Source organism: Chelonoidis abingdonii, chromosome 7 (assembly GCF_003597395.2).
Source record: "Chelonoidis abingdonii isolate Lonesome George chromosome 7, CheloAbing_2.0, whole genome shotgun sequence".
In the NCBI taxonomy this organism is placed as follows: domain Eukaryota; kingdom Metazoa; phylum Chordata; order Testudines; family Testudinidae; genus Chelonoidis; species Chelonoidis abingdonii.
In genome coordinates this window covers 104699911-104723195 of record NC_133775.1, presented here as the reverse complement: position 1 = coordinate 104723195, position 23285 = coordinate 104699911, and the positions used below count along the sequence as shown (strand labels likewise).

General features: G+C 52.8%; 1 protein-coding gene across 3 annotated transcripts in view; it reads right to left on the bottom strand.

The window, feature by feature from the left end:
- Nucleotides 1-9760: 9760 nt before the first annotated feature.
- The window catches only part of SLC6A7 (solute carrier family 6 member 7), a 34807-nt gene continuing 21282 nt past the window's right edge, over nucleotides 9761-23285 (bottom strand). For 2 of the 3 annotated variants that reach the window (XM_032772097.2, XM_032772107.2), the window contains 6 exons: nucleotides 21812-21924; nucleotides 21587-21718; nucleotides 20917-21016; nucleotides 20277-20377; nucleotides 18031-18198; nucleotides 9761-14169 (listed from right to left, as the gene is read on the bottom strand). In XM_032772097.2, coding sequence (XP_032627988.1) covers nucleotides 13960-14169; nucleotides 18031-18198; nucleotides 20277-20377; nucleotides 20917-21016; nucleotides 21587-21718; nucleotides 21812-21924 — 824 coding nt within the window. In that variant the 3' untranslated portion in view covers nucleotides 9761-13959. The remainder of the gene's footprint in view (nucleotides 14170-18030; nucleotides 18199-20276; nucleotides 20378-20916; nucleotides 21017-21586; nucleotides 21719-21811; nucleotides 21925-23285) is intronic. The other variant, XR_012656319.1, reaches the window with a different exon arrangement.

Genomic DNA, 23285 nt, shown 5'->3' with positions numbered 1-23285 from the left:
TCGGGGACCCAGGTGGTTACAGACCTTCCCTGTAGACCTACCTGGCTCCCCTCCCTTGGCTGAGCTGCCTTCCTTCTCCTCTGTTGTCGCACGGCTGTGAACCATCTACCCTTTTTGTAACCGTGACACCAGTGAGGGAGGGTGGGGGTTCCGGGGAAGCGGGGTGTTATTTATTGACTTGTTTCTTTTGGATTGTTGTTACTTTTTTCTAACTGTTGCACAATTTTAGGGCTTTTGTAACATTTTTGGAACAAGCAGGGAAAATGTTAACAGTGGTTTAAAAACTATAATGAGATATACATAGATATATATATAGATATATACATACATGAAATCTCTATGGAAATATTTATTTCACACAACTGCAAAAAAACAATATAATAATAAAAAAAATAAGGAGCTTTTTAATGTAACAAATGAAAACCCCAGCGAGAGGCTGCGGTGTGTCCTCTCCTGATTGTAACTCAGTGTGGTTGGACCCTAAGCCTTGTGGCATCTTTTGTAAGTGAATCCGATCTGTAAAGCGGCGTGTCCGTGTTGGATTCTTTGTTACTGTTTTTTTGAACCTGTGGCTGTGAACAGAATGATCACTGCTCAAATTTGATGCTATATTTTTGGGGGACTTGGAGTGCGGGGGCGGGGGAGGGGAATTGTCAGTTTTATTCTTAGTGTTTCAAGTGCAATAAATAGCTACAAACTTCTGAGCATGGAAAGTGATGATTCCTCCTGCAGTGACTCAAATAATCTGGCACTTGGTCTGTTTCAGGGAGTCCAAAGGGTTGAGACGGGGATTGAGGTTAGAGGGGGGAGAGATGGGATCTTTATTATTTGTATTATCAGACCCCCTTGGAGTCTCACTTATGGATGAAGTCCCCATTATCCTAGAGGTTCTCAGGACAATTTTTTTGGTGGCCTCAGAGTGCAGCCACCAACTCCTGCTGGGGGCTGCTCTCACCCTTTTCCCTAAAAACCAAATAAATATGCACATAGACACGTCCAAATCATTGTAAGTTATTTATTGCTAGCTAGCAAGTCTGTTGTGAAATGTGATATTAACGAACCTGCCAGTATCACTTTTCACAGCAGACTTACTCACCCTGGCAAGCCTGGGAACAAATTATGCCCTGAAGGGAGGGTTGGGGGAGGCAGTGGAGGCCAGGGGAGATGTGGGGGAGGCAGTGGGGGACTGGAGCCTGAAGCCCTGCGGCCAGAGAACAGGGCCCAGGAACAGAGCCCAAAGCCATGTGGCTGGAGCCTAGGGCCTGCCGCCACACAGCCAGAGCTCAAAGCCCCACGTCCAGAGCCTGCTGTCCCACGACCCCAGTGCTGAAGCCCAAAGCCTGAGCCCCACCACCTCTGGGAATGTGGGGAACTTGCCAACTGTCTGCTCCTACAGCGTTATGCCCCAGCTGACTCCAGGGCCCAACCCCTGCTCGTGGCCACAGCAACCCACACCAAGGTGGTCCTTCCAGGAGCAACAGGGAGAGGAAGGGGGCGCTAGTTTCCCTGGTGGCCACACGCAGCCACTGTGGCCGCATTTGAAAAACGCTGTGCCAGGTGTTGTACAAGCAGAGAACAAAAAAGAAGTACCTGGCCCAAAGCTTAAGTGTGACTCACTCTCCTTTTGTTTATTCGGGATTGTAAATGAAAGTGAGGCAATCTGCTGCAATGTATTTATTTATGTGAGATTGACTCTTTTTTTATATATATATTCCCCTCCCTTTAAACACCACTGGCTGTGATTATTTCCTCCTAAAATAAAATCCTTCCAAAGGGTTTTTCTTCTCCCTGGTGATATTGACAAAGATCTCTTTTTCGGCATGGCCCCAATTCAGCAAAGCATTTAAGCGAATGCTTCCTTTTAAGTTAAAGTTATGCTGAATCGGGGCTGTGGTCAGTTTTCCCCCTGCTAAGCGTCTCCATCTCAGGTTTTGTACTTTGCCCATCCCTGAAGCATAGAGAGAAATATTGAAATTGACTATATGCAAAGGAAACCAGCTGAAGGATAGGGATGCATTCCCCCTTCTCCCTCCCCACACCCACACTCATTTCTTTCAGCAATAGTCTCCTTAGGTGCTAGTCATAACGAACAGGGACAAAATTTTTGGAGTGAAATGCAACGCTCATGCTGCTGGTGTCCCTTTAAGTGAACTCTGTCTTATGCTACCATCCATCAAGCCGAGAACAATCAGTCACCTAGCGGAGCTGGGCTTCACGGGCTGGGTGTATTGATAAACCTGGGGGCTACTTTAAAGTCAGCACTTCAGACCGGGGATTGCCTAGAGGAGGTGGGATGGCTAAGCAGGTTTCACTGTCTTTTCCAATGTCAGCAAGGTGACGCGCTCCTGATCTGATAAGCAGGCCTCACAAAGTAGGGCTTTAAAGATAAAAACTGATGGCAAGTTGTGTCCCGCAAAGAGACCCCGTCAAACATCTTCAGCCTTCCACGAGGTACAAGGACTATGCAGGACAGATGCACACAAGCCTCCAGCTGATGTTGGACTCCACCTGATTGATTTCCCTTAGAGTGAGCAGCAAGAGACTTTCCAACTCTATGCCTGCTGGAGCTGCCGTGTCCTTACAGCAGCCCCAGTGCCCCTAGTGCTTCCTCTGTGAATGCCTGCAGTTGGGGCTGCGTCTCTCCTGCTGCCTCCTCGCACACCTCTGGTGGAGCTGCACCTGCACATGCAGAAAACACTTGGTGGGAGGGCATGGTAGTTTTTCTTGACACTTTCCCTAGGAGGAGTAGCTGGCTCAGGATTCCCAGAATGAGCTAGGGAGCCTCCAACATCTAGGTCATTAGAGCCAATCTGCCCCGGATTGGTAGTGACAGAAAGTCATTATGAGCTGGCAGAACTTCTGTCCTCAACGGCTGGGTGCCCACATGAGAGCTGGCAGCCTCAGCACAGATGAGGCCAGGCAGGGGCGGCTCCAGGCACCAGCACGCCAAGCGTGTGCTTGGGGCAGCAAGTCACTGGGCGCTCTGATGGTCACTGCGAGGGCAGCACAGCTTGCCTGCGGAAGGTCCGCTGGTCCGGCGGCTTCAGCGGACCTCCTGCAGGCCTGCCACCGAAGGCAGCCTGCCTGCCGTGCATGGGGCAGCAAAATCCCTAGAGCCGCCCCCGAGGCCAGGGGATTTCTGTCTGCTACGAAAGATATTAACAAGAATTTGAGCTCTGGTGGCCGGAGGGGCCCCAGTGATGCACAGGGAGTTTCAGCTGCTGGGAGATTGTGTAAGTTTCTTGGCCTTTGACTGCCCTGCCAAAGGCAACCAAAGCAGAGTCTGACTGACAGGGTCCAGCCTATCATGTCTGCAGTCTAACACAAGGGGCCTGGAGTTTGCCCTGGTGGGGAGGGGGGGTCTCCTCTGTATGCACCACATGCTGCCCTTAGGCAAGGGTGAGAACCAGGGCATAGGTGCGTATCTCGGAGTGGTCCATCTCACACAGCAGGGAGTAGGGTACTGATGCAGTGTGCTATAATATAATGTCACAGCCAGGAAAAGCTGCAGGAACAGCATTTAAAATCCCTCTGCGGGAATGACTGCAGGTCCCCCGAGCAGGAGATTTGAAATGGTGAGAGGGATACAAGACAGGACCAGGCAGTGGCACTGGAACAATAGTGGGGGTTCTGAAAGCCATTGAACCAAACTGTAAACCCTGCATATGATGGAAACCACTTCAGGCTGGGGGAGCTGCTGAACCCCCAGCAGCCCTGGGACCAGGAGGCCATGTGCAGTGACACAATGTGAGCTTCCTTATATTACGAGTACTCCAAGCCCGTGCTTGCAATACCACAGTCTGTCTGCCAGAGGGCGGTGAACGCCCACTATCTGCACAGCTGCTTAGTTCACACAGGTAAAGCCTGTGGAGATGGGGAACTGAGGGAATGTTTCTTAATAGGGCTTTTGGGATAGGAGCTAATCAGGACAGGGCTGATACCTTTGGATACCCCATGAAATGGGCTGACTGACTCAGGATCTCACTGAGACGTCCCTTCATCAGCTCCTCCATTGAAAGTGAACTTATCTTCCATGGGACGCAGACCTTCGTCCACTTTCCATCATCTTGGGGCACTGCAGATGCCAGCTTGAGCCATCAGAAGCTCTGGTCTCTCACAGATGCATGGTGTGGATTTAATTTTGCTTGGCCTCTTTATCCAGAGCATGAGGATGCTTAGCCAAGAGGTTCTCATTTCCTGTCTCATGGAGGAATGAAGCAGCAGGGCTGCCTTTGCCAAGACACTCCAGACCAGCCTGTTTGCAATAGGGATGGTAAGGGCTCCTGGGGAGAAAATGAGTTCCTACCCTGTAGTGTTTGCCGTCCTGCCCCTCTACAGAGCCAGAGGCCTTGCAGTCTGGGGAGAAGTGTTACCCCAGAATCCTGCTGTGCCCAGGTTACTGGCCAGGATCAGAAATAAAAATTAATAATATCCTAAAGCATTTTATCACTACACATGGCATCACTGAAATGCAGCCACCTCTGGAGTATAGCGTGGTAGCTGACCAGCTCAGAGTGGGTTGCAAACGGAGAGTGGGGGTGAAAATTTGGCCCAGCTCAGGACCCAGAAGCAAACCCTTATTCTTACGGAAATTCCCAAGGGATTTTTAGTACCCAGAAAGAGCAGAAGAGAGGCCTCACCTGAAAGACCCACACCCAGCTAACTGTCCAATCCCACTGTGTGCGCCTGCCAGGATTTAAGCCTGTGCTCCCACCGAGTCCAAACCTGCTGTTGTAAATAGGAGCCTCCGACTCAGGAGAGCTGCAAGCACAGGCCACTTTGCTTTTCAAATGCCATCAAGTCAAGTGTTTTCTTTTTCTTGCACTTCAACCAGGACAACAAACTGGATCAGAAATTGCCATGTGTCATAGAACTTGGCAGGGCTTGTTCTGCACTTTGAAAACCAAATGTGAATAAGTCAGTTCCCCGGGACTCAGGCCTTACGTGGGCTGCTAGAAATAAAGAGCAGAGCCCAGTGCAATGCTCCCCACCCGGTCTGTAATTCTGGTGTGCTGGGTCCCGATTCACTTTCTGCCTTGCAACAATAACCAACCCAGCTTCTTTCATTATTGACAAGTAAAATCAAACTTGCAGGGTCGTTAAATTGTCTTACTACCCTGGATTGTTCCCTACCTCTGCTATTCCAGGGTCAATTTGCTCCCACCAGGAATTCTGGCTGCCTTTCTGCTCGTGGCAAGCAGACAGTTCATTAGCATCATGCTGCTGTTTTCACCTACACGTCACTGCACCTGAAAACAATTGCACATTTAAAAATGGCACCAGCTCCAGCCCAAACGCAGACCCAACTGTTCCAAATTCACAGCTGTGCAAAATACAGAACTTAAGTTCAACAGCTTGTTCTTACCGCCAAGTCTGCAATGCACAACTAGCTTCCCCAGGTGAGTCCCCCAGTGCAAATTCAGCTAGAGGAGCTTTCCCAAAGATACTAGGCAAGCTTTTCAAAATGGCCTCATGATCATGGGTGCCCGACTTGAGACACTTTCTGTGTGCTCAGCACTTCCTGAAACTCGAATCCCTTTAGAGTGTATCATGTTGGACATCCACAAGTTACTCATTTTGGGCTTGTATCCTCCACACTCTACCCAGCTGTCTGTACCTGCCAGAGCTCCCTCCCCTGCTCTGTTACATCCATCTCCAGTTTCTGATGGCTGCCTCATTTTATAACCAGTGCCCAAGCAGAGGCAAGGGAGTGCCTGTGTGTGAGACTTGGAGCATCCTTGGTGTGCTGCCCCATAGGGAATGGGACCTCCCTGCTGAAAGGTGAGCAGTGAGAGGGGGCTGGCCTGTTTGTGGGTGAAGGTGCGTGTTAGGTGGGAAGGATGATCTTGTGCCTAAAGCAGAGGCCTGGGCATCAGGACACAGAGACCCGGGCTCTATTCCTGAGTCACTGAGGGACAGAATGTTCAAAAGTGGCCTGTAATTTGAGGTGCCTGTGGTTCTGGGTGCCCAGTTGGAGACATCTGGGGCCTGATTTTCAGAGGTGCTGCAGTCAGGTGGGTTTGGGGGCTGAGATATTCAAAGCTGTCTATGCGAATTGGACCCCAGCTCTCAAATTGAGCGTCCAGCTCCCCGTGTTAATGGTGCGCGGGTAGCCACATGCGGGTGTGAAACAATCCCAGAGTCACACCAAAGCCTAGGCAACAGGAGCTATAAATGGCATGAGGGTGTGAGCCGTGGGGTGGGCTGTCGGCATGTGGTATTTGCTTTCTCCCCTTCACCCCCCCAGAGGGACAGTGACGTACATTTAACTGACATGTGAGGCTGGCTCTGGGTAAATGTTTTATAGCCTCTTCCTTTGCAAGGGGGAAGTGTTTGCTCAACCAGGGCATCTCCACCCTATTCCCATGGGAATCAAACTGCACCAACCACGGAAGTCAGCTAGCAGCAAGCCTTTCCCTCAGCTCCTGCTGACTTGCCCACCCCAGCCCAAGCCTGGACAGCTCTCCACAGTTCACCCAAATGGAGTCTTCCCCATGTTCTCGTGGCAGCCTCCTTTGGTGGGGAAGAAGGGCCAGCGGAGAGATGGAGGTGGGGACGGACCCATTCCTGAGGAACCCCACCTGAGTGGGGGTAGGGCAATGCGTGGGAATGAGCAGTGTGAGCCTGTCTCGCTGGCAGGAGGGAGTCACTCATCAAGCCACCTCACCAGTGTATCGTCACTGATCAGCCAGGTGACCCACGGCCTGCCCTGCACGCCCCACCCCAGCCTTTCCTGAGCTCACTGCACTGGTTCTACCAGCAAACACACCGCAGCTACCCAGCCAATCGGTTCAACTCCCTTCTTCGCTGCCCTAACCGCCAACTCCCCTGGCCAATCGGCGCTCGCCCCGTTACTTAGCTCCCTCGCTGTTCGCCAATCAGCTCTCGGTCTCTTTCTTCTCAACCCAATCCACTCCCAGGTGCCCTCGCCCTCACCCAATGGCGAGGGGCCGAGGCCATAAAACTGCACTCTGATGTCTCCTTTTGGGTAAACAGTGTCAAGGTCAGAGCACATCGTTGGCTGCAGCCGTAAATCTTTATTGCAGCCCCCTTCCTAGGCCCTGCCAGAAACGGAACGTTCCATAACCCATCCCTTTATGGCGGGCCGCTAATGATTAACTCCGCTGGGGCTGGAGCGCCCCCGGGCAGGGGGAAAGGGCAGATACGGCCAAGGAGGGGGTTGCTCATGCACAAAATATAGGCATCTGCCCCTCTTCCAGGGCATAAGGAGGGGGGCGCTCTCTCTTTGGGGAGACCACGCCCCACAGCCCAGAATTCAGTGTCCTCTAGAGCGGAGTAGGTGAAAGCAGGTGAAATCTCTGTGCCACTCCCCCCTCAATGTAAAACGCTAAGTAGGCCGCAGTCATCTGAGGGCGTTATTCCTCGGGCCCCTTCCCTTCTGCGTTCACAGCCCTCTTTCAACAGACCAGCCGGCAGGCTTGCCCCCGATGCACCTCCCACCGGTGCCTGGAGCCTGTGACTTCAAGCAGATGCTGTTCTCCAGCCGGCCATGAGGCAGGGGTCACGCTGCAGAGAGCCCAGTCCACGCTGGCTGGGCAGTGACTATGCAGGCAGCAGCCATGGTGTGCCCAGCGACAGCTCACCGACAGCCTTGGGATGGCTGACAAGAACACCAGGGTGTGCCTCAGCGCAGATGGGACAGTGTTCGTGTCTGTAGTTACCGCCAGGAGGTCCAGCAACGCAGAAAGGAGATGATTTAATTCTTATTTCAGTGTCGTGTTATCTTATCCCCACTTGTTTCCGTTACCATAGCATCCAGCAGCCCCAGACCAGGGCCTCGGTGCACTAGGGACCATGCAAACCCAGAACAAAACAACGAGCGCTGCTCCAAAGAGCTGCCAAGCTAAGCAAATCGTTGGAAGAACAGCATCTCTAGTGTCGCACAGCCCTCTGTCACTGCACCGCCTTGGGCCTGAGCCCAGAATCCACACATTGCCAGGCCATGTTGCCAGCCACTGTGTCACACATGCAGTCAGCTAGGAAGCATCCATTTCCTCTGCCCGAGATGCTGCAGATTTGCCGTGTGCCATGAAGCAATCCGTGCGAATGCAGCCTGGCTCTTGCGCTGCCCCATGCAACAGGAGGCCAACGGAGTAGGAGCAGTCGCGGTGTTGTTGGAGCAGAGCACAGGCAGTGAGGGTATCGTCTGTCTGAATGGAGAGGAAATGGGAGAAATACCAACCAGAGCCACAGCCGAACTTAAGCTATTTTAGTCTCCAGGGCTGGGAGTTGCCTGCTGGGGACCTGATTCTGGGAGGGCCTGAACCCCCCTCAAATCCTAGTCAGCTCAGTGGAAATTCATAGATTTCTAGAGTTTAAGGCCAGAAAGGACCAAGCTTATGCCTAGATTGCCAGTGTCTCAGGACAGGGCCTGTCTTTTTGTTCTGTGTTGTACAGCGCCTAGCGCGATGGAGTCCTGGTCTGTGACTGAGGCTCTTGGGTCCTATGGTAACCCAAATAATAAGAATTAGCTCATGCAGTCTGACCTCCTGTATAGCCAGGGGACAGCATTCCACCCAGTTACCCCAGTGTTGAGCCCCATACGTGTGTCTGACCAAAGCCTAGCTAGCTAGCTCAGGGCTCTGTGCAGGCATCCAGTGCTGCCCCTCTCCGGCTTGGTGTCTGAGCTGCAGCAGCCATGCCAGGATTAGGCAGGGAGGCGAAGGGAAGACCCTCACTGCTGGGGCCCCTCAGCCTCTGGGCATGGAGAGGAGGATTGTGAAAGTGAGTCATATAGAATGAGTGTGGAAGGCTCGACGCAAGAGGAAAGCAAATGGTGACCCAGTGGCAAGTGGGGTAGGGCAGCTCCAACACAGAGCCACCCTCCCCTGAGTCGCTCGCTCTGGGCACCGGGCACTGATTGTTGCCAGAGGGGTGGAGAAGGGAGCTCGGGACTTCGGGGTGCTCTGGGGTTCCCAGCTGTCCTCAGTGTGGTGTTCCGCATTCCCTGGGGGAGGAGGAGGGAGCTGTCAGACAGGACAGCAAGAGCCATTAGAGCCGTTCCCTGGGCTCTGAGCTGAGGGAGATGGCCTATCAACAGGGGAAACAATTAGCAGTGTCGCCTCCATTAGGCGCCAGCCATAAAGGGGAAAAACAGAGCTCCGAGTGGGGGAATAGCTGCGTCTCTCTCTAGTGCCTACCATTAACCCAGCCTTGTGCGCACACGCAGGAGGACGAGCAGCCGGCCAGCACGGGAATGTCTCGCTCCCAGCTGCTGGGGCTCGATCACTGCCAGCCACAGGTGCTGGGATACCTGGGACTCCAGAGGGAGGCAAGAGTTTTATTTCATCATAAAAGTATTTACACTCATTGTCCCCGTCCCCCCACGGCCATGCCCACGCTAATACCCATTTGCTGTGGCACTGAGGAAGGAAGCGGCATGTGGGAGATGCAGAAGGGACCCCAGGAGGTGCAGGGGTCAGTTATATGCAGTCCTTGGGCAGCGCACAGGTGAGTGGCCTGTCTCTTCCCAGTCTTCAGCGCAGAAAGGAACTGAGCTGAGACAGGACTGCCAGGCAGGCCCAGCCTCGCTGAGGAAGGGCCACCAGCCTGCTCCTTGGCTCACAGGACTCTCTGTTGCATGCTGGGAGCTGAGTGCTGTGCGTGGGCAAAAGATGGCATAGCCGCTCAGACAGCACTTTCCTTTTCTGGATCAGCTCCCCAGCCATAGCTTTGCCTCCTCGCCCTATCCCTATTGAATTGCCTCTCTCGCAAGGGCTGCCTTTTCCTGGCTTGCAGGGGCTGCTTCTTGTGTATTTATCTTCTTCGGGGCAAAGGTCCCAGGCGGGAAAGTCCGCAGGGCTTCGGTCAGCACGGCCATTGCATGTACAGCGGGACAGTCGCAGTGTAGCTGCCTGCAACACAGTGACTCTCGTAAAGCCACCAGTACTAGAGATTGCATTTAGCACTAAGCACGCGGTACCACAAAACTTCATTTACCCATGGAAGCCATCTACAATCAAACCCAATCCAGTCCAGGACAGATCTCGGGAACACACAGCCCTTCAAAGCCCAATCCAGTCCAGGATAGACCTCGGGAACACACAGCCCTTCAAAACCCAATCCAGTCCAGGATACACCTCGGGAACACACAGCTCTTCAAAACCCAGTCCAGATTGTCCTGGACTCCAGGGGATGCAATAGCCCTCAGGAAGTGGGGAGGTTCGATTTGGAGACACACAGAAGCTGAGCTATTGGAGCCGGAGAAAGGCTCAAACCATAAAATCCAGATCCAGACGGAGACTTTAAGCCCACGTGGAGATTGTTGGGACCTGCGGCTTGGCTGAGCCATTTTCAAAATTCAGCCCTGGGTTCAGAGGTGTTTGAAGCTAGGATTTGGCTCTGCTCCATCTCGAATACAGCCTTGGAAATCAGCTGGAAGGACCCCCAAGCACAGCCTTTCTGGTGCTAAGTCGGTGTGTCTGCTTCTAGTCTCTCTGGGTACATCTACACAGGCATAAAAGACCCATAAAAGGTCTGGGTCAGCTAACTAGGGCTCACGGGGCTTGGGAGGCAGGGCTACAAATTTCTGTGTAGACTCTGGCCTCATGTTGAAACCCCAGCTCTGGGACTCTGCACCCTTGTAGGGTCCTAGAGCTTAGGCTCCAGCCCAAGTGTGAAAATCTACACAGTGATTTTTTCAGCCCTGCAGTCCAAGGTCCCATAAGCCCAAGTCAGCTGAGCCGGGCCAGCTGTGGGTTTTGTATCCCTGTGTAGACGTACCCGCTCAGAAGCTGGCTGTGTAGAGGATCATGAATATGAAAAACAATGGCCTACGGGCCTCCATGGAGCAGCTCTCTGGTGGTTATGGGAGATGATGTATTGGGCTCAGTGGCCTCTAGGAATGAGCTGGTAGGTTTGGAACCTGTGTTCAGGCTGGTTTGAACTCAGGTTAAGGGAGAAGTTTTGGTCCTTCAATGCTGCGTCTGAAACACTGCTCAGCTGGAAGCGGAAATAACCCTTCTCACTCCCACGGTGGCATCTCACCACTACACAACTGGTGCTTTAATAATGCAAGAGCGAGCGAGCTCAGGAGCCGCCAGTAACCGCCTGTTTCAAGCCCAGGGTGCAGTGAAAACAGTACCCACAGAAGGGTGGATCTTCATTTGTTTGCAATGTTACATCAACAACACACGCACGCTCGAGAACACACGTCACAGTAGGCAAACACGGGGTACACTACAAACCACCAAGGGGGCAGCTTAGGTAGTGAACAGCTGCTCCCTAAAAGAGGGTACGCTCCACCCTCCATGCACAACAGCACCCGCAGAAGCTGAGCTGCTGACGCACAGACACACAAACACACACTGACTGCCAGGACCCTGCGGGGCAGGCTTGCAAGGTTGGAAATCACAGGACCCGGAATCATGCTGCCAAGAGCCATTGATTCCGTGGCCTCCAACACTGAGGGTGTGGCTACACTGGAGCAGGACGGGCAAAGTCTGGCTCAGAGATACGTACCCACGCTAGCTCCAATCTAGTGCGCTAACAGTAGCAGCGTAGACGCAGCAGCAGGAAGGCCTAGCAGCCTCACATACAATCCCATGGGAGACTCTCAGCACATACAGGGGGGAGGCAACTACCCCCTCCCGCTGCTTCCGCCACTGCAGCTACCCTGCTGTTTTAGCGCACTGCCTCTGATTGTGCTAACAGGGGATTGCACCCCCAGCTCAAAATGCAGACATCCCCGCACTGCATTGAAAACTTGGTTTCACAGCTGCTGGACCCGGGTCTCGCAGCCCTGCAAACACGTCCGCGCTGCACTCCGCAGACCTTCTGGCTCGGGTCTGCGGCTTGACCTGCAGCCACACTGCAAATTGCCAGGGCTTGGACCCACATCACAGCAGATTGCAGGCTCTGAACCACTCCCCTAGCAGGGTCCTAGGACCCAGGTCAGATTGATTTGTGTGTGGACAGAAGTGGGACTTGGGCTCAAACCTGATTCAGAGCCCAGGCTTAGGTTACATCTACACAGCAAAGTGCCTAGGTCAAGTGATGCAGGGTTCAAGCTGTGGGCTAAACGTAGCAGTGTAGATGCTCAGGCTTGGGCTGGAACCCAGGCTGTGAAACCTGGCAACAGGGGAGAGTCTCATATCCCAGGTTTCAGCCTGAGTCAGAATGTCTACACTGCTCTTTTGAGCCCCGCAAGCCCGAGTCAGCTTATCAAGCTCTGAGACTCGCTGCCACAGATTGATTGATGGATTGATTTTTGCTGTGTAGATGTACTCACAGCGCACAGGGTACCCACGCCCTCAGACTGCCGAGGGAGGAAGGTGTGGAGAGGTGTGTGTAACATAGGGTGAGCAGAAGACTTGATTTTATAGGGACAGTCCTGACATTCGGGGCTTTGTTTTATATAGGCGTCTGTTCCCCCCACCCCATCCCGATTTTTCACACTTACTATCTGGGCACCCTACTGTAGGAATTGTAAGAGGCCATAGGGGGAGAGGACTTCCTGGAGACTTTGAAAAGTTAGGATATTCCTGGAGCTATCCTCCATGTCATGCAAGCACTGATTGCCAGTCCAGGATTTTCCAATTGCCATGTGAGATAAGGGGCTCCCCCCCCCAAATGTCAATAACCAGGACTACAAGAGGAGGTGATCCGTGCCCACCTTGAATGGACCCTGGTACTGGAAGACAAGAAGTGGGACTGGATTTCTGTCCCTGCCTGGAGAAGACTCTGGAGCGGAGGCTGCCCCTCAGCATGGGGTCTCTGTGCCCAGCGACTGGGATCTTGCAAAGAGCCCATGCAGAGAGGTTTTTTCCATTCTTTCTGTGAAGTTATTTTAGTAACACTTCCAATAGCTTCTCATTCATAATTCACGGGGTAGTCAGCACAGCACAAGCGCTGCAGCACAATGGAGCACCAATGCCAGAGAGCGCCTGGCTGGTCCTGCTGCATCCTTCACTCAGGGGCGAGTGGGCCGACCCCGTCACATTGCAAACGAATGGAAAAAACACATGGCAATCATGACAAGTGGCCCCCCTGCAGCCTGCACTCTGCTCCCAGGGCGTGTGACTGCAGGGCACTGCTGAGATTAGACATCACCCCCATGGGCCCTACTCGGCTCCACCCTGGGTGGGAATAGGGGAGGGACAGCCACAGCCAGAGGCTGTGCCCAAACACCAGCTGCAGTCCACGGCAGGGTTTACCTGACACCGCCTCACCCCGAGTGTGAAGAGGGGCCCAGAGTGCAAATACCTCTTAAGAGCAACCTGCAAAGGACTGATTTATCACACACCCAGGGCCAGGTTTTACCTTTCTCTGACGTGCCCAGAAAGGCCTGGGAGGGGGCAGGTTGGTTTGTTTTATAACATGGGGTTTCTTTTCCCTAGACTTCTCTATCAAGAATAGCCAATCTGGTCTTCCCTGCTGTTGTTGGAGGACCCCAGCAGAGGTGGGACCCACGGGCACTCACACCCCTCCACTGACAGGGTGGGGTTAACAAAGACATCCTTTCTTCGCAATGTTCGTGTGTCACTGGAGTTAAACAGGATTAGCAACAACAACAGCTACTACTAGCCTTGTTCTCCGCTGCCTTGCTCACTGATTCCTGGGCAAAAGGAGTGCAAAGTGGGTGCATGTCGCAGTCTTTACACAGGGGTCGATGAGTCATAACTCTGAGCGGAGGGCACCCAGGCAGGGTGGGGCAGGCCTGGAGCAGGGTAGGGTCGGGCAGCTGGTCCCAGACACTGGAGAGCTAACACACACATTCATTACACAGCTTGCCACACTGAACGAAAATCTCAGCAACACTGGAATTCTCAGCAGTGTTCTCCTGGACAGGCCAGGGCATCCCGTGGGATGCTGGAAGGTCAGCAGCTCGCAGCTGCCTCTAGAAAGGCCAGTTAACCGGCCCGAAGTGCCTAAGTGCAACTGTGCAAGTTCAGGGGTGCCGTCCCCCATTCTCTGCTCCCCACCGGGTTCGTGGCCTCCTCACATCATGGACTCCTCTTCCTCCTCGATCTCCTTGTCCACCTCGATGGCTGTGTTCTCATAGCTGGTAATTCCCCCGTATTTCCTCATGTGGACCATCAAGGGTTTGGGGGACTGGCTGCCGGCCAAGGTAGCCACGTACGTGCCGGTTCTGTTCTCCTCCAGAGAAGGACCCCAGTTCATGGCTGGCCGGCTGGCTTGCTGGATTCTCTGTGGTTGGAATCAGGAGATGAACAGGGGTGTTAGAGAATCACCCACTAAGCACCAAGGCTCAGGAGTGGTGACAGATCACCAGGTGAACTCTTCATACAGTGCCCCACCACCCGGTGCTCTGCACTAGACTCACTCCACAGCTACTGTCAGGGCATCAGAACCAACAGGGTCTGTAATCACATGGGGCACCAGACCATCTCTAGCCAGCCCACAGGGGGTGCTGTAATCACATGGGGCACCAGACCATCTCTAGCCGGCCCACAGGGGGTGCTGTAATCACATGGGGCACCAGACCATCTCTAGCCAGCCCACAGGGGGTGCTGTAATCACATGGGGCACCAGACCATCTCTGCTGCCTGGGGCCATTGTGTGTTTGGATCATCTCATTAACGCATTGGGCACTTTGCTCACTGCTCAGGAGCCGTGTGATCAGCACCCACGGGGCTGCCTGTCTGCCCAAGTCCTGCAGCAGTGGCCGGAGGGAGCTCCCTCCCCGCAGACCTGCCCCTCAAAGGGCAGCTCAGCTGGGCAGCTCAGGGGTCTGAGCTGCTGTGCTCTTCCTGTCAGGTTATGGCCTGATGCACCTGAGGACTAAACAGCAGGGTGAGAGGCTTCTGGGGAGGCAGCACTGGCTTTATGGAGGAAGGCAGCTAACCACTATTATCCTCACATCTGTGTGATGAGAGCAGCAGGGCTCAGGGGACACCAGCCTAGTGCAGGAAAATCACCACCCCCACTCACGGGAACTGCCAATAATGAGTAATCACCAGCTCGCAGCTGCAAGCCACCAGCAGAAGCCTCTGCTTGCATAAGAAGGGGTGGGGGCACTCAGGCACAGAGGGCAGGGATTGGCTGAACCACCCTTCCCTTAATGACTGGAGAGGTGGGGATAGCCTTGTCCCACAGCATGATGGGAAGGCAGCTCAGTATAAAACCCCCCATCAGTGGTCTAGTAAGCTAGCTGGTAATGCTGTTTATGGTCTAGGGGGAAAGGGTTGGGGCTCTGAATTAAGTGCCTGTATTTGCTATGGTTTGTCCTAGGGGCTGTGGCTCTGCGATGTAGTAAGTAGGGACTGATAGGGAGTTTCCTTTTATTTTATTAATCTGTATTAGAGATTGGGCCAAGGCAAGAACCCAGATTCATCCCCGTCTTGTGGCCGAAGCTGCCGAGAAGCCTGGATCTGGGTGTAGCTTTGCCACTTGAGCTCTCTCAGTTGTGTGTTTTTCCTCTGTCAGGGAATGAGGCAATTCACTGAAGGAATCAGACCTTCCAAGGATATTTACATTGTGCTATTTTGGGAGTGAGCCTGGTCATTTAACCTCAAGAGAGCAGGGGTCTGCCTCTCTTTGCAACAGGGCCTCTGGGAGCCTGGCTGGGCTCCACCCTGGCATGGGGCACAAGCAAACTGGTGTTCTGAGCTCTAATCCTATTCCCTAGGGGGTGTTTGGCTGTAGCCCAGAGCCACCCGTCTCTGGTCCTGGGCAGGCAGGAAGGGTGTGAGCTTCTGGAGTGTGTTAACGGAGTCAGAAAAGTCGTTGCTATGGCCTAGTGTTGTTATCTACAACATGAATGTAGTTCCTGTCAACAGGGAGGGAGAATGCAGCAAAATGTACACAGGAATAGCTGAAACTTCAGAGCATCAGCCAGAAACAGCTGATCTGACTGACCCCAGCTACTGCCAAACCTGACTACCTGAGCCCATCCCAAACACAGCCATGGCCCTTGTAGGAACGTAGTGCCCAGAGAGATTACTTTGAGGGCAATACTGAGCCACAATGGGTAATGATTATTTGGCACTGCAGAGCCTAAAGCATGGACCCATTAAGGCTCAGCATTTGGACAGTTGCAGGGGAGCCTCACATATGACCCAATTAAAGGCATTTATTATTTTTGTTTCTTCCCCTTCTGTTGTTCATCACCATATGATGATAAAAAGACAAGGGCAAAGTACTACACTCAGGAAGGAAAAATCAAATGCACGGCTCCAAAATGGGGAATAGCTGGCTGGGCAGCAGTGCTGCTGAAAAGGATCTGGGCTTATCATGGGTCACAGATTGAATATGTCAACTGTATAATGCGGTGGCAAAAAAGGCAAATACCCCTCAGGGCTGTATTAACAGCAGTGTCACATGTAAGACCGTGGAGCTGGAGGACTGCATCCAGTTTTGGGTACCACACTTGAAAAAAGATGTGGAAAAACTGGAGAGAGTCCAGAGGAGAGCAACAAAAATAAGACATTTAGAAAACCCTGATCTATGAGGAAAGGTTGAAAGAGTTGAGCATGTTTAGTCTTCAGAAGAGAAGGCTGCGGGGGCATGTAACAGTCTTCACATATATAAACGGTTGCTCTACAGAGGACAGTGATCAATTGTTCTTTATGTCTAGAACAATCAGTAATCAGCTTAGTTTGCAGCAAGGGAGATTTAGGTTAGATATTAGGAAAAACTTTCTAGTTATAAGGACAGTGAAGTCCTGGAACAGGTTACCCAGGGAGGTTGTGGAATCTCCATCATCGGAGGCTTCTAAGAACAGACTGGATAAAAACTTGGCAAGGACTAGATGATCATATTGGTCCCTTCTGACCTATGAGTCTAAGGATGATCTAGGTTTACTTGGTCCTGCCTCATCCCAGGGGGATGGACTAGATCTCTTGAGGTCCTTTCTACGTTTCTATGAGTCTGTAACTCAGGGAAGAGAGAGGCTGTACATGGAAATCTGTGCCACCTCTTTATACCTGGCTGTAGATTCTGCCATCAGAACTTCACTTTCCTGAGGCAAATCTAGGGTGACCAGATGTCCCGATTTTGGAGGCTTTTTCTTATATAGACACCTATTACCCCCTACCCCGTCCTGATTTTTTAACACTTGCTGTCTGGTCACCCTAGGCAAATCCACTGATTTACACTGTTTTAATTGCATTAATGTCATAAAACACGCCTAGAGCTGCTGGGCACTTCCCTTATGGAGGTGCAAACACACACAGGTGTGTTGCCTGCTGTCTGCTGTGCAGCATGCACCAGGAATCCACATGCAGCTATCCCCAGACACACTGCCTACATGCCAAATAGGGGCAAGCTCCGGTGCATCCATGCCCCCTCCCTGCACGTGGGCTGCATTCGGAATCTGTGCATAGGCCCCATCCATGTGTGAGCCACGAACAGTGATATCACGATGTGTTGCCATGGGGCCTGGCAAAGAAGTGAGGCGGGGCCTGATTCCTCTCTGGATTATCATTCCAGGTCTGCATCTGAAACACGCATGACTTTGTGATGTCCCGTGCACACCACTAGAGGGTGCCCCACACCATTGTAAATACACGGGAATATGCTGCCCTGTACACCCGTTCCCGGGATTCGTGGACAGGGCAGGTGGGATGAGAACCTGTGCTGCTGAGGTGAGGCCTTTGCGCTTGCTGGGGCAGATGCATTAAATCCATTCTGCAAAGGTTAGACAAGACAGGCATCCTGGGGCCCTCAACTCCTGACCAGGCAGAGCTGCTGGGGGAGCTAACAGCCCCAGCCCCAGCCCCAGCAGCCATGAGCCTGGAGAGCGGAAGGATTGCCCTAGACAGGCAGCCGTGAGGTAGCCCAGTCTGACATGATGCTCAATTCTCAGCCCTCACACATGGGAACAGCCCCAGGCGCCGGCCCCCTTTTGCCCTATGGCTCGAACGAAGGCTCCAAAATGAGCAGGAAGGGGGTTGTCTGTTACCCAGCAGGAACCAAAGACCAACATTTCATGACACAGAAAAACGGTATCTAGCAGTGGGGAGAGCCGGGGGATGTGGCCAAGGGAAGAGACGCCCTGGAGGGGTAGAATCCTCTCCCTTTTTACAGGCTGCTCCATCTGCCACTTACCTCCCACAGTGTCCCTTCTTCTCTGAGCACCGCGACCACCATCCCTGTGGGGATCATCAGGCAGGAGAACAGCCCCATCAGGATGCCCAGGACCTCGGCCCAGTATGGGAAACGGTAACTCCCATACTCTGAGGGCTGGTACTTGACTATATTGTACACTAGCAGGGCCTGAAACACAGGGAGAGAGTCCAAGGGATGAGTCCTTCCTGGGGCTGTGTGGCCCAAGAACCCCTCAGGGCCAGCTGGCCAGGGGGTTACAGGAATGACCTAATTCTGGGCTGCACATTCTGGTTCACCAACGTCTCTCAAATGAAAGCTGGCGTCACACCGGTCTCTTTGTGAACTGTATGTACAGGTGCTATGCAAGGAGTTATGTGTACACACAACATGGCCAATATGTTCTTAATTTGTATCACAGCAGAGCTGGAGAACCAGGTTTTTTGCCAGACGAGGTGTTTATTCACCTGTCCCTCTGTTGGCTAGGCAAGGTGGGTGAGGTGATATCTTTTATTGGACCAGCTTCTACTGCTGAGAGAGAGACAAGCTTTCAAGCTACACAGGGATCTCCTTCAAGTCTGGGGAAAGTACTCAGGGTGTCACAACTAAATACAAGTAAAACAGAGTTTAGCATAAATAGTTAATGCATAGTCTAAGGGCCCATTCAAGGTGAGGTGGCCCAGTAACACCTCTGCAGTCACAGGACAAAAATCAGGGGTGGGGGGGTGAGGTGGGACTAGTGCGTTGCAGATTGTTGTAATAAACCACAAATCCAGTGTCACTCTTCAGCCCATGACTTGTAGTGTCTAGCTGAGTTGTGAATTTAAGCTCCCAGGCTCGTATTTTGGAAGTGTGGGGCAGGTTTCTTTGGAGGATGAGGACTGAGAGGTCAGATGGAGAGTGATCGCTGTGTGAAAAGTGTTCACCCACAGGTGATATGGTGGTTTTGTCTTTTATCATTTTCCTGTGTGAGTTCGTTCAAGTTCATAGTGCTGACTGGTTTCCCCTGCATAGCTGCTGGGGCACTTACAGGCTGGATGAGATATGCCTATCACAACATATGGTGTATGTGAGGCCCCATGGATCTTGACTGGTGTGTTGTGGAGAGATGGCTGCAGGTCTGATCTCTGTTGGATGTGAATGAAACATTGTAGCTAACACAATGGATGCCCCTTGACATACAAAATTATTGACAAGATGTGATGTCAATAGAAGAGCAGCACACAGGAAACAAAAGCCATGGGGGGTTATCCTGTCTCTGGGGATAGACAACAAACTCTGGGGATATAAGTAGAAGTCACAGAAGACACCCCTTTATCCTGCCCCTAGGAGGTAAATGGGCAGTGCTGACATTCATGAAATCAGGATTGCAGCCCAGCTGGGCTGAAGATGTTGCAAAAGGCTTTGGGTGAGATAACATTTCTTAGACAGGAGGCTAATCATAGTTGAGGTTAGTCTCTAGAAAACGGGCAATGATTTTGTTTCCCGTTTCCTGACTCACGATCACTTGAATCTTGGTGCTCTGATAGTAAATGCATTGCTGTTTTCACTATCAATGTATCTCAGTGCGGTGGTGTGAAACAAAGTGCTGGGCCTGAGCTGAATCGTACACGCTGGTGTGAGTACTGTTCCTTTGGGGATGGCAGACCTGGTGTTTCTGGGAGTGTTCAGTGGAGAAGGGGCTGAACGCTATGGGGAAACGCTTCAAAGGGGCTCGGGATCTGGGGTGCACCTAATGTTAACCTGTAAGGCAAAGCTAGGGCTGGCATAGCCCAGAGCAGAGCGCTTGGGTGGCTAACAGGCTGGAGATGTCAGGGAGCAGACACCCAGTTAAGCACAAGCAAGACTCTCTCATGCTGGCAGCAGGGGCGTAACAAGGTGACTCCCAGACCTAGCTACCCCAAGGACCATCACAGGCTGGCATCCCAAATCCTCTGAAGGTTTCTCACCCAAGCCCAGCCCTAGAACTTAGTGACTCTCCCCACCTTCCCCTCCCCCCCGGAACCTGGGTTCCCCAGGCTGGGATGGGAAGGGGATACAAAGACCCCACCAAGATGAAGCAGGTTAGAGACCCATGCTGATATGAGGGTGCAAGGACCATTCCATGCTGCTGGCTGAGAGGGGGAGCCAGGCGACTTGGGAAAGATTTTGTCCCAGCGAGACTAATCCGAATGGTGCTGAGACCATGACAATGGGGCAGGGCAGAGTAAGGGAAGCTCAGCAAACGTCGGCAGAGTCACACCAGTTACCATCATCATTGCCGGGGACAGGAACATCCAGCAGGCTTTAAAGTACAGCCCTGGTTGGAAGCCCAGCATCATGTGAATATCTCTGCAGAACCGCTTCATGCCTAGAAAAAAGAGGAGGAGATGGCATGAGAAATCAGCCAGCAACTCTAGGTGCGAGATCTCCTGGCGAATCTCCAGGCTTCACAGAGGCACCCCACCTGAGGTGTGAGCTAAGGGATTGGGCTGTGTCAGCCACGGGGGCCGAGAGAGCCGGCAAAACAACGGATAGGTTGTCTCCTTCGGTATCACGTGACTTTCTCGGCTCTGCTAGGAGAGCAAGGAAGGGGTTAAACTTAGCTATCCGCTACCATTGTGACACAAATGTCTCTGGCTTGATCTGGAACTTGCATCCAGCTGCACTGACACCTGGGACGCAGCAAGAGCCTGGAGCTGAGGTGTCTAGCCCTCTGCCATGGAGTTCATCTGCACAAGCTGGAAACGACACCTCCCACTCCAGTTCAGACACCCACCGAATCGACGAGTTTCTCCTCCCCAGCTCTCGCTTCCATGTCCTTATTACTTCACAAGCTTTTGCATGACCCTCTAGATGTTTCACCACATGCTCTGCTCAGGAGAGTCCATGGAGGCCAGTTCCCCTTACCATAGACACGTGTCACCACCAGGCAGGTTGTAATCACCACCACCATGAGTCCAAACCCAGCACTATAGTCATCCAGCAGGACTAGCCAATACATCCCGCCCTAGAGAGAGAGAATCACAAGCCGCCAGACCCTCAGAGAAGGACCTGTTATCGCCAGAGCTGGTCAACAAGCTCCCACCCCTGTTCCCTGGCCTTTCAGGATGGATTCTCTTGTGCCCCTTTCCTGGTGATATTTGGGAGGCTAGTTTTAGGGGCCTGAATATTCATAGGAAGTGAATGCCAGTGTAACCATCCTTTTAGCATGCTTGTCCAATCAGGCGACAGAAATAATGCCACGCCACATATTAGATCAACTGCAGCTTGGATTTTGAATCTCAAATACAGAAATACTCACAGCGAAATGTTAATAAACATGGGCTCTGCTGATTGGATACATTATTCCCTGTGAATGATTCACTCTTCTCTGATATCACCTAGCCTCTCCACTCCCACAGCCCTATCCAGTGGGACACTCCATCCATTTCTCTTCCTGAGCCCCCTCCCACTCAGTCATAGTCACTAATGATCATGGACCTGACAAACGTCCCCCTGTAAATCCTCAACTAAACGAGCACTCAAACGCCAGTCAAAGTCGACCCTGACAAGCCGTCCTCTGGGACAGATTGCCTACCTCTGTCGTGAGAATGAGCCCCATCAGGTACATGGCGATACAGATGATGGCTGAGAAAAAAGCCTTCTTGGGCCGCAGGTAATAAGGAAACTCATCTGTCACTGCGGTAACAATGGTCTCCATGAAGGCAAACTGCACATAAGGGAAAACAAGCCACCCTAAGCCAGTGGGCTGTGTGCTGGGGAGGGGGCTTAAAGGACTTGGGTCGCCATCTTGTGTCCTTACCTGGCTGTCCAGGCCCAGGGTCAGCAGCATGAAGAAGAAAAGGAAAGACCAGAGTGGAGAAAGAGGAAGCATCGTCATGGCCTGGGGATACACCACGAAAGCCAAGCCGGGACCTAGAGGACAGGCAGAGGATGGGGCAGTGAATGGGATTGGCCACATCAGACACAGCTGTTACTGCTGGGCAGGCGGAGGGAGTGTGCCAGCCCCAGCAGGGGATGGCACCACCGGAGCAGGACGGAGAGGCGATCTACCAGAGCAGGCAGGGGATGTTCCCCTGTGTGGGATAGAGCAGAAGCAGGCAGGGGCTGGCACCATGGGAAGGGGCAGGAATCCGGGATTTTTAATGCTATTTCTTTAGATAAAAGGTAACAACGGACTTTTCTTGATCAGCAAGACTGTCGCGTAGCACACAGCAGGCAAGTAGAGCTCCCAGCAGCGGGCACCTCGTCCCCTCCCTCCTGCCTGGGAGGTCTCCCCCCATCACCCACGGCACAGGTTTTCTACACAATTGTACGTTCCCTGTGTCTCCCCGGCAGGGGACACTGTATGGAAGGCTACACAAGGGGGATGAGCCCTATAGGGATACACTGGCTGGTGGGAGCTCCCAGCCTCCCCCAGCTGGAGGAATTGCAGTAGCATGGACTGCGGCTGGAGGAGGTCCCCGGTACCTCAGTTCTCCCCACTCACTGCAAGAACATAGGGCTCCAACAGCTGGGAGGGAGCCAGCGCGGAAACGGACGTTAGCCCTTTGAGAGGGGAAGCTGATGGATCACAGTCTCCAGAAGCCACTAGAGCGGGACTCTCTGCCCTGCCTAGTTCATTATCGACCCGCCAAGGCCCTGAATGAGACAGCTGAGCATGATGAATGCCCCACTCCCCCCAAACCCACTCGTCTGTATCAAGCTGCCATTGTTACAACAGGCAGTGTTGGATTGTGGAGCAGTATGGTTTTATTCAGCCTCTTGTCTGTTGCTCCCCCCCGCCGCTATCATTCCCCCCTCTGCTCTTCAGGCTGGTTATTGTTTCAGTGCTCTGGTCTGGGTTTGGAGAGCTAGGCTAATGCCCATAGCTGCATGCTCAGGCTCTGTGTGTCCTGCTTCATCCCTCCATGTGTCAGAGCCTCCCCTCTGTAAGTAACACCATCCCCTCCTCCACCCATGGCCTCTGGACAGCGCCTGGTCCCACTCCCAAGCCATCTCTCTTGCATGACAGAGTGAGGAGCTGGCATCATATCACCAAACCACCCTTCTCTTCCTCTGGGCATTCCTTGCGTTCTCTGACACCTGCTGTGGTTTTGTTTCAGTGTATGACCCCTCTTGTTTCACAGGTGTCCAAGGAAACGTATGTCCCACCTGAGCCCAGATTCCTCCCTGAGGCTCTCTGAGTTGGCTCCGGCTGGTTTATCAACCTAGATCCCTTTGTTACTGTCCTACCAGACCGTCTGAGACTTGGACAGCAGCCTGGACTCATTGCA